The 15,660-nt window shown below is 39.8% G+C and overlaps 1 protein-coding gene across 2 annotated transcripts in view; it reads right to left on the minus strand.

Annotated features, from left to right (window-relative positions):
- LOC126474014 (ATP-dependent DNA helicase 2 subunit 1) overlaps window positions 1-15,660 on the minus strand; it is a 172,535-nt gene that overhangs the window by 53,511 nt on the left and 103,364 nt on the right. For both annotated transcript variants that reach the window (XM_050101412.1, XM_050101414.1), the window contains exon 6: window positions 1,604-1,682. In XM_050101412.1, the coding sequence (XP_049957369.1) occupies window positions 1,604-1,682 (79 nt within the window). The remainder of the gene's footprint in view (window positions 1-1,603; window positions 1,683-15,660) is intronic.

Here is a 15,660-nt window from a genome sequence, read left to right on the forward strand (position 1 = left end):
TCTTATGCTATTGGATAACAGCAGCTCCTAGAGACTGTTTCTTGGGTGACAACATCGAAGCTCATCTTTTAGTTGTCTCGCTGAATGGCATAATTAATTTGAAGTTCATGTACTAAAATTCACTATTAATACTTACAAAACACTGTGTGAAATGCATGATTTCAGCCAAAATCTCGAGTTTTAGGACCAATGCCAGAGCACTTACAAGAATTTTAGGCATACTGAAAACTGAACATATCTCTCTGCATATCTGGCACACTGATAGCAATTTTAAAATTCGGCTCCACAATATTCTGTCCAAGTAGCAACTCTGTTACTACATGATCTACTGACATTCTAACAAGACTGAAATTCTGGATATTTGAGGAGGAGGAAGAGGAGAATGTTCCTTTGCATATTCATTTAGCTGTAGATAATGGACATATGAGAGTGCTAGTCCCAAAAAATTGGGAATTTGTGGTAAGTTCCTATGGGACCAAACTGCTGAGGTCATCAGTCCCTAGGCTTACGCGGTACTTAATGCTAAAGACACCGCACACACCCATGCCCTAGGGAGGACTCGAACCTCTGATGGGGAAGCTGCGCAAACCATGGCAAGGCGCCCCAGACGACGCAGATAGCCGCATGGGCCCCAGAAAATTCTTCTTGTAACAAATTATACAGAAAGTAAAAGTTTTACCACATTCTTCCCTTTAACATAAAAATTTGATTATTCACAAAACTTATTTTGCTGTGAAAATTCTTCTTGTAACAAATTATACAGAAAGTAAAAGTTTTACCACATTCTTCCCTTTAACATAAAAATTTGATTATTCACAAAACTTATTTTGCTGTGTAGTATTTGGTGTGACTAGCCTATCTGCATATGGGAGAAAAATACCATGAGGGAGTGAGAGTAGAAATAGAATGGGCAATGTAAATATTATCCAATTAAGGGATGTGGAAAATCAGCACTAGGCTTGACTTTTCTTGTGGACAACATAACAACTCAGCCTACATACACATGTGATATTCTACAATGACATAGATGCTACTTTTCTTTCATTCAGTCTCTTAAGAGAACTCATGTCTGCCGTATTTAGAATGAAAAAAGTTAGCAACTCTACTCTAAAGCTACACTGTTGTTATTACTTGAACAAACAGCCAATTTCATAGTTCCTTTCTCTCTTTGTGCCATTGGTCTATTTTGGTTCTGGGCGTGATGGGTATTTGCTGATAAATGTGAAAATCCAGCACACACATATCTGATGAGTGATTCATAAGACAGTGTAGGCATCTTCTTTTGAGCATCTTATTTCTGCTACCTATGTACCTGTCATCCACACATAAACTTATCATCCACAATTGAATACGCAGTGTATAGTGCAGTATATGGTGCTGAGCTTTCTACCAACCTCCCATCAGAGAACTTCACATTACATGCACTTGGCTGTTGTAAATCTAAAGCTTATCCAATAGTTGGTCTTTCGTCCCCCATTAGATTTTCTCATTCTCAAGGCACATCACCTGTTCTACCATCAACATGACTTGCAGTCCACAACTGTAAAATTCAAACATAATTGTTACACAAAAACACTCATTTGAACAGAATTAGATCACTTACTGCATTGATGCGACCTCCACGATGTACAATTTCATTTGTCGCTCTATGAACATGAGTTTTCTTAGGTTTTGGCACCTTTCTGAAATGAAAGAGATATATGCTGAAAGTAGCGAATTAATGGTTACTGAAAACATTTTTGCATTTTCAATCAAAAAGGATCATCTTAAGAAAAAAACTATGTATAAAATTACAAGGAGACAGAACAGTTGGCCTGTAGTTATCTCCAAGATATGAAATTTTTAGTACTGTATACAGACACACGTAAAAGTAGAACAGACTTTCAAAACTTTCTTTCCTCTGTGAGAAAAGAGGACAGAATGTGGGAGGTTTATGTATTTCTGTGGTGAGTGTCGACCACAGCAAAGTATAATAACTGGTTTTGTATTCTCCTCTACGCTGATTTCTTTGACATTTGGACATTTTCATGCCATGCTTTGTAAAGTTTCGTGTCATATTGTGTTCTCATGCTGAATAAATCTATTCAATCATCATGTGGCTGACTATTACTAATGTAGTTTATGTAACTACCATATGTAATATCCACATTGGTGACCCCGGACTGTGTTCATCGTTCATTTTGTCCCTGTGAAAATTTTTTAATCAGTAGTGTTGTTTGCTACAAGCAACGGACCTTCTGCCATTACCAACACACTTCCAAGTGCTTCCACAAGGCATTTCACATCAAGATTGTAAGAACCCAGTGAAATATAAAGTGCAAGCAACCGTTAAAACGGAACATGAACATGCACCCATCGTTTCACCATATCCACATGGCCTAACCTATATGACTTCACAATAGCCTGGTTTTGGCGTCTCACCCTTCCGCATCTCTGCCTGGACTGGATTCATACGTACCTGCTCAGACACTTTAACCCTTTCCAGCCCAGTGATGCCATATGGCATCATCATATTTAACTTTTTCCCAAGGCCAAACTATTTGTCCAAAGATTATAAACAAGTGTACAGGGCTTTCTAAAGTTCATTGTTCTTAGATTGGCTACCGCGAATTCGCTAAAACAGAGAGCACCAGGCTACAATGTCTTGACAAAAGTATTGTTGCATGGTGTCTACGGTACAGTGCACCCAGCTGGACTTTCAAAATATTATATCAAGGTAAAGGAAGCAAACTAATATAAAAGTTGCACTAATAAATTATTGTTGAAAGTGAAAATTAACTAGTAAACACTTTGAAAATAATGCTAGTTATGGTAATTTTCTGCTTGGAAGTCACAAACATGTGTGATTCCATTTGGCATCATTGGGCATTTGTTATGTTACCAACTGTAGTACATGCAATAACTTCGACTAAAGTTTACCATAATGTGTAACTCTAATATTTTCAAGTTTCTTTTGAAGCTTTATTATACTAACTAATATTAATATGTTAAAATTTTTAATGATATAATTTACCAGTTATTTAGCTGCTTTAGTAAAAAATTTCTGGCTTGTTTACCAGATGATTCGCAATCATAAATCATTATCAGAAGAAGAAATATTGCTGCTTCTTGAAGGTGATTTATCTGATTTTGACCTTGATACGTCTGGAGGAAGAGATTGAAAATGCTCGGCAGCAGGACCCTACTACACTGGATATACAGTTTCTTCAAGGAATGGACCTTGATGTGGTTGGAATTCTGGACCCTCAAGCCAATGATGAAGATGATGTTCCCTTAGCTTCAAGATTACTTGCTGAGCCAAACCTTGCACCAAGTCATTCAGCTCAGAAAATTCAGTGTGATACACACCGGGATCTTCGGTGGAGAATGAAGGACATTGAAGAAGTGGACACATCATGTAATGCAGTTTTTTCTGAACCTCCAGGCAATGAACTGAGACCTTTCCAGTATTTCAGAATAATGTGTAGTGATGACATTATCCAGAACCTAGTCGAGCAATCTAATCTATACTGCACACAGAAAACAGGTGCATCTTTAGATACAAATTTTCGTGAAATAGAAAAGTATATAGGGATAAACATCCTAGCAGGTGTTGTGAAAATGCCTAGTTACAGAATGTACTGGGCAGAGGCTACAAGATTTTCTCAAATAGCTGACTCAATGCCTAGAAATAGGTTTGATAAGCTAAGAAATTATTTACATGTGAATGACAACACTAAAATGAAACAAAGAGAGGATCCTGATTATGACAAGCTGTTCAAGGTGAGACCATTTGTTGACAAAATCAAACAAGGTTTTTCAATTATTGAACCTGAGGAATATCATTCAATGGATGAATTAATCATTCCTTTCAAAGGTCATTCATCCCTGAAACAGTATGTAAAAAGCAAACCACACAAGTGGGGTATAAAAGTTTTTGCCCATGCTGGTTCTAGTGGAATTGTGTACGATTTTGAAATATACTGAGGGAAAGGAACTGCACATAATGATACTGGTCTTGGTATAAGTGGTGATATTGTGATAAGGCTTGTGGAAGGCTGCCAAAGTATAAAAATTTTAAAGTGTTTACAGACAATTGGTTCACCTCTCACAATCTTATTTCTGCCCTGAAAAACTATGGCATTTTGGCTGTTGGAACTGTTAGACCCACAAGACTTCAAGGCTGCAATCTAAAAGCAGACAGTGAGCTGAAAAAGCAGGGACGAGGATCATACGATTACAGAACTGAAACAGAAAGAAACATCATAGCGCTGAAGTGGTATGATAACAAGTCTGTCATTCTTGCATCATCATACAAAGGAGTAAGTCCAGTAGAACCAGTGAGACGTTGGTCAGTGGGAGAATGAAAATATATTTATGTTCCAAGGCCAGACATTGTTAGAGAATATAACCGTTCGATGGGAGGAGTTGATCTGCACGACATGCTGGTTGCTTTGTACAGGAGTAATATTGGTGTGAAAAGATTTTATCTAAGGATCGTATTCCACCTCCTTGACATGTGTGTTGTGAATGTGTGGCTCCTAAACTGCCGACATTGCAGACAAAGAGGAATTACCAAACACATGTCTATGTTGATTTTTCGGTCTGATGTAGCTCATGGACTACTACCAAAAGCAGGAGACATTTTGGTAAGAAGACGAGGACGGCCATCAGATGACAGTCCATCGCCTACAGTTGTGAAGAAACGAGCCCCATTGGTTCCCAGCCCAGTTGATGATGTAAGGTATGACATTTGACACTGGGCACAGCATGTAGAAAACAAACAGAGATGTAAATTGTGCATTACAGCATGTTCTCGAACGAAATGCATCAAATGTAATAAACCTCTTTGCTTTATCAAAGACAGGAACTGTTTCTTAAATTCTCATGTAAAGTAACAATCATGATGTAAAAAACATAAAATTGTCCTGAAATGCAAGTTGCATTATTGTATGTACTAATTTTTCTTTACTAACTGCATCAAATTGTGTAATTAAAATATTCATTCAAGTTCCATTACCAAGCACTGTGACATCCCAACCACCTGACTGAAGGAAACAAATCCTGCCCAATGTTGCCATATGGAGTCATTCCAAATTTCCCTCCAAAAACAAAAATATAACAAAATTTCTTATAAATATGTATTTTTCCAATCATTATGTAGGGAAATACGCGAAAAAATATTTTTTCTCACAAGTAAATAAAAGTTGGGCTGGAAAGGGTTAACCTTACCCCATGTGTGTTTCAGACTCGACTTTACTGCACAGTTCGGTCTGGTGTATGTTACTCCCTGGAATAGACATTTTTTGGCCTGGGTCCCACAAACTGTTATGTCCCACATACGGTGCCTGGGGCAACTTGTACTCCGTATGTGCCTTCATCACCATCCCGTTTTTGTCACCTGCAGTGCCCAGCACTGGGGCCTCAGGTGTTGCACCACATACCGCATTTGCTGCTTGTATCTGACAACGGTACTGCCTTCTATCACGCAAGTCAACTTTGTCTCCAGGCCTCCTACTCCCCTCGGTGAGCACTACACCACGATGGCCAAAGGCGACGACCCCACTGGACAACCTGCTGTACTCAATCAAGATTTCGCCTCAAGTCCACCAACCTCCTGCATTTGCCTGCTTACTCACACCATACACTTAGGAACAAAGTGTCAAAGTTGCCTCAATTCTCAATGGACAACCTATGCACTTGGGTTTCTATCTTCGAGAATTTATTCAACTTGCATGGTATAGTGGACAAAAATTCTTGTTTTGTGTACCTAATCACCTACCTTCAAGACTACCCTATTAGTGACCTGGTGTTTTGTCTCCGCTCTGGAAAACATACATCGGGCTTTCAATACACTGAAATGAGCTCTTTCCTGCACTGTCACTTTGACACCTCCAGTTGCAGACACTCATATTTCCATTACGACGCGAGTGATTCGTGAATAGGTGCAGTGTTACAGCAATACTTGGGCAATACAACAGAGCCTTTGAAATTTTTTTCCAAGAAACTGACAGCCTCTCATCACGAACACTTCACATGTGACTCCAAATTACTGACAGTCTACGAAGTGGTACGCTGGTTTTGTGATAACATTGAGGGCTGTGAGTTCATCATCAACACAGATCACAGTCCCCTAGCAGATGCAATACGAAACCCAAGCAAAGATGTATCTGCACGATGCCTACACTACATGAACTTCATCTGTCAATAGTCCCCCGATTTGTGGTGTATACGAGGTGCAGACAATATCGCTGCGGACTAGCTCTCTTGTGTGAAATCTATAACCTCCCCCATCAATATGGATGAGCTTCCCAATATACACACAAATGATTCAGAGTTGTCGCAAATGCTTCAGGAATTGAATTGTAGTCCAATGTTCAAGCAATGCCTCCTCCCAGGCTCCACAACACTTATCTTCGGCGGCACTTCCACAGGTACATTCCACCTGGCCGTCCCCAACTCCTTCCGTCGTGCACTTTTCAACTCTCTTCATGGCCTCACCCATTCAGGGATTAAGGCTACAACTACCATCACAATGAAACACTTTGTCTGGTCAGGGATTCAAATGACTGCAGGGAGTGGACACATGCATGAGAACCATGTAAAAGGAGCAAAGTTGGCAGACATGCCCAGCCATCCCTCAAAACATTTGACATACCGAAGGACAGGTTACGACACCACCACATCGACATCATCGGCCCTCTACACCTACCGAACTGCTTCCGTTATGTACTGTCTACTACTGATTATACAACACAGTGAGTTGAAGCCGTTCCCCTCTCTGATATCAGCTGATGCCGTCCCACTCTTCGAGTCAGCATTGTTCTTCTGCCTGCTCTGTGGGGTGGAGAAATTCCACATGACAGCATTTCATCCCAAGAGTAAAGGCATACTGGATAGATGTCATTGCACTCTGAAGGCGGCACTTATGTGCCAAGGTGGCTCTTGGCCCTCCACATTTCCGTGGGTTCTACTTGGGATGCACACAGCACATAAAGATGACCTCCAAGCCTCATTAACAGAGTCTTATACACCAAAGTCCTTGTCCTACTCACTCAGTTTGTTGAGCCAACACCAATTCTAACCACAGACAAACTTCCAGAACTGCTAAACAAGTGCATGAATGCATTTCTAAAATACATACACCCTCTCCTCGCTCGAAGAGATCATACCATTCCTCGAGTATTCCTATATAAAGACCTCAGTGACACTACATTATGCTATGTGATGAGTCAGTTACAGCCACACTCCAACCCCCCTACTCTGGCCTGCACAGAGTCCTCAGTAGAGAGCAGGAAATTCTATTTAGTGGGAAGAAGCAGTGTCTGTAAACCGGCTCAAACCAGCCTGGTGTTTAGCCGATGACCCCCTCCCCTCTGCAGTATGGATGGCAGTTCTGATTCTACAGTTGTTGGTCCCTGGGGCGAGGTCACCGTTTCTCTTCCAAGTGATTCCTCTAGGGATCTTTCACTCCCTGAATGCAGTATCTACATCTACATCTACATCGATACTCCACAAACCACACTTAAATGCATGGCAGAGGGTTCATCAAACCACCTTCACAATAATTCTTTACTATTCCAGTCTCGAACAGCGAATGGAAAAAACAAACACCTATATCTTACCTGTATATCTAGATTCTGGTGCTGAAAAGCTTCGTTAGGTACATGTCAGGTTGCTGTGTTCATTGTAAAACTGCATGATGTAAGGTACTCCGGATAGATTGAAACTAACCTTATGCATTTTTGTTCCATTGAGTTAGCATCAATCATGGGAAAGCCTCTTTGTACTAAAAGGGTGCGGCTTAGTGCTCGCTGTTCAGTTTGAAGTGCCGTGGCAAAACAAGTGCTGTATCATTGTGAGAGATACAGATGCAAGTGAGTAAGCTGGGACTTACCCCAGTTCCCTACTACTAGTGCCACGTTATCATAACATGCCTGTGCATAGCACACAAAGTATTGCGTCACAATCTAAGAGTCAAATTAAGAAAATAAATTGAAACAGCTTTTCCAAACTTTGTCAGTGTATCCTTCAGTATATTAATGTTAAAACTGTTAAATCTCACAATGATCAGATGAATAAGTTTTGTTAAATACATTATTTTGAGAAAAATTAAGTGGTGCTCAATAATGAAGCTAGAAAACAGAAAATTGTTCATAATGTTCAAATGTATGTCACAAGCAGAAGTTACAAGTCTCAACTAGATCGGTGCAGTATTTTGGTCAAAATCAGTGATTTACAGAGCAATGAAGGCGCTGTACGGTCAGCAGCACCTACCCGTTTCAATACTGTTACTTTCCATCCTGGATTTTCCATTGTTAAACTTAACTTCAGTTATACAAAAATTAAGAAGATTGTAAATTGTTACACAACAGAGATATTAATTAATACAAATCCAAGACGGGGGCAATTTAGATGCTGCAAATTGTGCCTATGGCTGCTGATAGCAGATGTTCCTTTTGGCAGTCCACTGAGCCCATATACAAATACAGCCAGGAAGGCAGTGAAGAGACACTTTGCACCAAGCTATAAATATGTCCACATCAGTCAAACACCGGCATACATTCTGCCTCGGATGACGTCAGAGCTAGGCACCTACCAAATGCATTTTCGATAAAAGTATGAAGTGAACTCACAAGGACTGTACTGTAATATTTTGTTTAAAAAGTATCATTGTAATCAAGTAAATATGCTGCCACCCATTAAAACTGCAATATCATGATGACGGCATGCAACAAATGCCAAATTGGCATGTGACAGCATTTGACAGCCATAGGACCGTGGTCTATCGTAACTGTGGTTTTACCGTTTATGATACTGCTGCTTGTGTTGGTTGGGATCCAACGACCATCATGCGAATATGGAATCAATGGGTTTAGGAGGGCCATCCTTAACATGATGCAGGATCTCAGAAGGCCAATGTTACTGTGCCCAAGAGAAAAGCCATTGTTTGCTCACCAGTACAGAATCATTTAGTCAAGCAACACAGAGTCTGGAAATAAACTTCTTTAGACAAGTATACTTAAAGACTGTGCGATGACATCTGAAGCAACACACAATGTCAGCATAGTGACTATTGTGTGTGGCTTTCCTTGACAGCAGCACAGTGTGCACCAACAGTGGTGCAACCAACAACACTTAACAGAGGAATGGCACCACATAGTCTTTTAAGATGAGTCCTGGTTCCTTATACATCATCACGTTGGAGTTATTCATGTGTGGAGTCTCCAAAGAGAAGAAATGTTGCCACATTGCATTCACCATCATCATAATCTTATTTTTGATTCACAAAGCAGGTAATTTAAGATAGCAGGCCTGATATGTTAAGACTGATGGCTTCGCCCTATCTTCCAGGTCTCCATGACGTTATCCTTCAAGAAGATAAGCAAGGCCGCATGTCGCTCTTGCTTTCTTGAACTACCTCAAAGCAGAGGGTATATGACTGTTTCCTTCTCCTGATTTTTCACCTACTTAAAAAATTTGGTCATGAGTTGCTGACAGACTAGCATGTCACCATTCCCCAGACACTGTGTAGATGAATTTTGACACAGATGTACCTGTAGCTGCCATCCAAGTTCAGATGAGTTAGAGTTATTGTTCTTGCTGGAAGTGGCAGGTCTGTGTACTAAATTTTGTACCTTATATACAACAAAATCACCAACATATATAGTAATGTATTATCCTTATTGTACTATGTAAGCACAATAAGTAAAATTCAGTTATTTGCTATCGTTCTTGAAGCTGCACTGTTAATGGTCAGAAGTGTATTAAGTTACGAAAAGCAGATAAGCAGCAGCTAATCAGGGTAATGAGGACACAGAAGCTTTTCAAAGAAAAGCAGCTTTCTTTCAAACTGACTTGATTAATTTTAGATGACATAAGCATGAATAGCGCTATAGTGATTATTTGTTGTTGACGCAGTAGACAGATTAATATTCTGTGATATCTTTTCTTTTTTGTTAATGTATACCTCATTCCACATCTTTGGAGCTTCTACTTCTCAATGGGACCGACAGAAATGAAGTCTCAACAATACTGCAGTCACCGTTTGTACTAAGTTATCTGTACACTCAAATGATGATATTGAAATTTTACCAAATAATTATGAAAACTGACAGGAAGATGGAAAAAGTAAGGATAGTGAAAGTTAATGCCAAGCATTTTACGATAACTTCGTGGTGACTTGAAAATAAAGACCAAAAGATTACGAGAAATATGCCAATAACCTGTTGAGAACTCATGGAAAAGTGAGTTTATATACAAGGATATAAAGAAACACCACTTAGTGTACAAAAGTCTTACAGTGTTTGGAGGAGATAAAAATTAATCTTTTTTATGTGACCCATTGGAGGTCCATTATGGCTTTGGAGCTAGTGATGTTCAGAGACTCTGTTCAAACTGCCATGTGCTGATTATTGTTTTACAGATGTTACTGAAAATGTCATTGACTTATATTACTACACAACTGGCAACTGTATACTAAAAAGCAGTGCGACAAAATTATCTATTATAATCTGGGGACCCAAGAAAATTGGATTTCACATGTACACTGAAGATGTGTCAGAAATCCACTCAAAGAAAGTGTCATGAATTTTCTGCTGATGACAGGCAGGTAGCAACTGACATTCTGGAAAATGACATCATAGGATCAGAGGAAAATTTAAGTTATCAGGATTGTTGACATTATATAACCAAACATCCTGGGAAGATCAATGGTGAATTCAGGAGAAAGGGTACTGTGGTTTATCATCCACATCTACAGCTATACTCTGCAAAACACTGTGAGGTGCGTGGCAGAGGGTAAGTCCCTCTGGAATCTATCAGTAAACTGAAGTCTACCACCTGCTTTACCCATGACTGAACCTATGTGATCACTCCATTTCATATCCCTATAAAGTGTTACAGCCAGGTATTTGTATTGCACGAGTTGGGCAATTCTAGAAGTGACTCATTGATATTATGGTCATAGAATACTATGTTTTTTCGTTTTGTGAAGTGCATTTCTGAACATTTAAAGCAAGCTGCCAATCTCTGCACCACTTTGAAATCTTATCAATATCTCACTGAATATTTATGCTGCTTCTTTCAGATAGTACTTCACTATAGGTAACTGCATCATCTGCAAGAAGCCTATTTTACTATTAATACTGTCTGCAAGGTCATTAATATACAACATGAACAGCAAGGGCGCCAACACCCTTCCCTAGGGTACACCCAAAGTTACTTCTACATCTGACAATTACTCTCCATCCAAGATAACATGCTACACCCTCTCTAACAAAAAGTCTTCGGTCCAGTCACCGATTTCACTTGATACCCCATATGATTGTACTTTTGACAATACGTGTTGGTGTGGTACTGAGTCAAATGCTTTTACAAAAACAAGAAATACAGCATTTACCTGATGGCCTTGATCCAAAGTGAGAAAAATGCATGTTGGGTTTCACATGATTGATGTTTTTGAAATCCATGCTGATTGGTACTGATGAGGCGATTCCTTTCATGACAACTCATTATGTTTGAGCTCAGAATATGTTCTAAGAATCTACAACAAATCAATGTCAAGGATATTGGACGGTAGTTTCGTGTATCACTTCCACTACCCTTCTTTTGGACAGGAGTTGATCCGTGCATGGATCGTATTCCCACCATCATGTATTTTACACCCTATTTTTGAGTTACTTCCACCTCACTATGTTAATTTAAGTTACTGCTGTCACTGAGTTGCTGCTTTACCTGACTGTGAGCGGCATTAGCAGCACTTATCGATATATCCCCTTTCGTAGTATCTTTGCTAGACTGCTATTACTTCCCAGTCGTCGTCTGTCATAAGCCAGTGCGGGTCGCGAGTTCGGGCTGCCAGTCGGGGAGTTGCAATGCGGCACTAATGCAGTTGGGTTGGAGAAGTGAGGCCTGCGTCTTGGCTCGCCCGACCATTGCTGCCACGCATCACTTGAGCCAGGCGACGGTATTGGTGGTTTGTCGGGGGTCGTCCTACTGGACGATGCGTTTTGGCTCGCCAATTGTTCATGAGTCGGCTGTGCATGTGTGCATTGACTCCCAATTTGTCTTCGTGTGTGCTTAGTTCCTGTTGTGTGTCATTGAGGTCTTCGTGCAAGTGTTTGTCAGGTTGTGTGTGTAGTTGGCGTTATGTCCACTGACGATTATTTTACATGTTCTCGGCGTTCTGAGGGGAGTCGGTTGATTGCTGCGGACCAGGGGAGTTATCTGCGTGTGGTGCAGTTGGCTGGGTCTGCAGGCAGTCCCTGAGCAGTGTCAGAGCATGTGTGGAGCTGTCCAATCGCTACAAGCTTTGTGGTTCACCGACCCACGATGTCAATGTTGAGTAGTGGTTTCAACTACCCAAGCCATGTCCGTTCATGTTCTGGTGGTTCATTTCAGTGGTTTGCTGTTGGGGAGGTTTTCCTGTGAGCAACACCAAGTGTTTCTATTGCTGAAATTTAGCCAGCATGCACTACAATTCACTATATTTGTTGACTACATTTCGAGTGCACCAGCGGAATTTTCTGTCTAGTGGCTGTTAGTGTTCTGGTTACCTTCCCTGGCCACTAGCGTGATTTCAGGCAGTGTCCTTTCCTCACCTGTTGTCGCTGTCCAACATGGTATGTAATTTTGACAGCTAATACATACTTCATTGTGGATTATCATGTGCATAACCTTTTGTGTTTGAGTTCTTGTGTACTGATTGATGCCAAGCAAGTCGTGTCGGTCAGTCCGTGGCTGTCCCCTGGTTGGGTTCCGACGGATCAAGTGTAGGTGGACTCACCACCTGTCTCACCTAAGTGAACGAGAGCAGACCGACCTCCCTAGAGGCTTCTGAGTGCTGTTGTCTTTATTGTCTTTCCCATCTGTGTTTAATTATCTGTTTTCAGCTACTTAAAAATTTAAGGCTTATGGTTATATTTTTTTTAAAATTTTGGAAAATTTATTTTGGGCTTTCAGCCTTGCAACCTTATTTTTAAAATTATCTTTCAAGCTTAAACACTGTGCCCTTCTGCCTTTAAAAGATTATGGTAATATATTTTAAAATTTTGAAACTTAATTGTGGCCTTCAGCCATTTGTATTGTGCCTTGCATACGTTTGTTCTGTCTACTTTGCCTTCAGGCTTTCCACCTAGTTGTGATATATGTTTTTTAATTATTTTATTTGCTATTTTGATTGCATTTTTATCTTGTTGATTTTTAAAATTTCTTGTTTGGAGGCCTTCTGCCGTGAAAGAGTTGCATTTGGTAAAGGTTCGGGTATGTGCCACTTTGGTTGTAAATGTGTTATTAAATTACAATTAGAAGGTGAAACTGACCCCAACCTTATTTGGCCCTTTCCACAATCCTAGTTACCTGTTCTGCCCATCGGGTTTAGAGGGCATTTCAGGTGTAACCTGTATTTTTTTCCAAGGACTAGGCATGGTTTTTGTTCAAGGGATCTACAATAGATTAGAGTTAGAAGAGGGCCTAACTCACCTGCAAAATCAGTATAGAATCTGACAGGTATTCCATCGCGCTCTGGAAGTTTGCTCATTTTTAATGATTTCAGCTGTTTCTCAACACCACTGACACTAATACTTACTTCATTCATCTTTTCAGTGGTACGAGTATTACATTCGGGCAATTCTCCTAGGTTTCCCATTGTAAAGGAACATTTAAAAAGGGAGTTAAACATTCAAATTTTTCTTTGCTACCTTCAATTTCAGTTCCTGTCTCATTAACTAGGGACTGGACACTAACTCTGGTGCCACGAACGGCCTTTACATATGACCAGAATGTCTTTGAGTTCTGTAAAAGGTCACTTGACAATTGATATTTGAGAAATGAAATGAAAGGAGGAAACAAGACTTCATAAAAAATATGTTTCTGAATGCCCCTGAGATCAAAGAATGGACACACTGACATTCATTCCATGGATAGGCTGAGTCCTCATTCAGAAGCTTCAAGTTCTCAAATAAACCAAACAAAAGAAAAGTATGGGGATATCTACACAAAAGAATTCCTGGACAGTGTTCCAAAAATGCCATCACACTACTGCAGGAAATGCCCCTCTAAGTTGTTCAGTGAGCACTCTGTAAAATCCAAACAACAGCCTGATGGACTCTACAAAGAAAACTTCAATGTGGAGATTGTTCCACCCTAAACTGAACCACTTTTAACTTTAACAAGTGCAAAATGTGTTGCAGATAGAGAGCTGAGAACCTTAGTGGTGGCATATGGTGTGGCACAGAGAATGGAAGAAAACAAAGTTGGTTGTTTCTAACTTGACAATGTAGATTTTATAAAGCCATGATGCAGTGTGCTTGCTACTGGTTCTGAGACACTCAAGGAGAATTGGTTTCAACATAGCTTACCTCATGTGTCATTAACATCCTGTCCAGAAAGTTTATGGAAAATCCTCTTCAAGTCATTCTTTATTCTGACGTTTGCACATCTCAGGATAGAAAAGTGACAGTACCAAATGCTCTTCTATTATTAGCAATTGATACAATGGTGATAGAAGGGTATTGAATATGCCAAATTTTTCAAAAGTCATTTTTAGATGGAAAGTGACTCAGATCACTATTCAGATGGAATGCGACTCAAAACACTATTCAATGGAGTGTGCGCTTAGAGGACATAAAGGTACAATTCCTAATTAATATTCCTAGTTATTTCTATTTGGTGTGACAAATGGCAGCTTGTTCCAAAATGTAAGTTAATGCAGGTAAGGAGGAGAAACAACCCTGTAATGTTCGAATACGGTATTTGTGGTGTGTTGTCTGACCCAGTCATGTCGGTGTTGTCTCACCCAGTCATGTCGATTAAGTATCCAGGTGTAATGTTGCAAAGAAAAATGAAATGCAATGACCACATAAGGTCAGTAGCAAGGAATGTGAAAGATACACTTCAGTTTATTGGGAGAATTTTAGGAAAGTTTAGCTTTCCTATAAAGGAAACTGTGTATAAAATACTAGTACAATCCATTCCTGAGTACTGTTGGAGTGCTTGAAATCCCCACCAGATTGGATTATAGAAGACATCAAATCAATTCAGAGGCATGCTGCTAGATTTGTGCTGCTAGATTTGTTACTGATACATTTGATAAGCATGCAAATATTATAGATACGCTTCGTGAACTAAAATGGGAATCACTGGAGGGAAGATGATGTTCTTTTTGAGAAACAATACTGAGAAAATTTGGAGAATCAGCATTTGTGGCTGACTGTAGAATGAGTCTACCAATGTACACTTCAAGTAAGAACAAGATAAGAGAAATTAGGGCTCATATAGAGCCACATATGCAGTCATTTGTCCCTCACTCCTTGCAAGCAGAAAAGGGAAGGGAACAACTAGTAGTGGTACAGGGTACCCTCCACCATACACCGTTGGGTAATTTGTGGAGTATGAAGTCTATAACCTACATGACTTCTATTTAACTAACTATGGGGCAAAACATTTGTGGCTCTATGACTTACGTGAAAGAGCTTTAAAAACTTACTGTTATAGATCTGATATCGGTACAGTTTCATCTGGACGTTTTTAAGAACTAGGCTATAAATGCGTTCCCAATGAAGAATGGCAACAAATTCTCAGATGTCTTGAAATTATATACAGAAAAACCGATTATTAAGAAAGCCAAAGAGAATCATAAATATAAAGTTTAAGCCATTCTTTCTAAGGATTGTCAGAACT

This window comes from Schistocerca serialis, chromosome 4 (genome assembly GCF_023864345.2).
Source record: "Schistocerca serialis cubense isolate TAMUIC-IGC-003099 chromosome 4, iqSchSeri2.2, whole genome shotgun sequence".
In the NCBI taxonomy this organism is placed as follows: Eukaryota; Metazoa; Arthropoda; class Insecta; order Orthoptera; family Acrididae; genus Schistocerca; species Schistocerca serialis.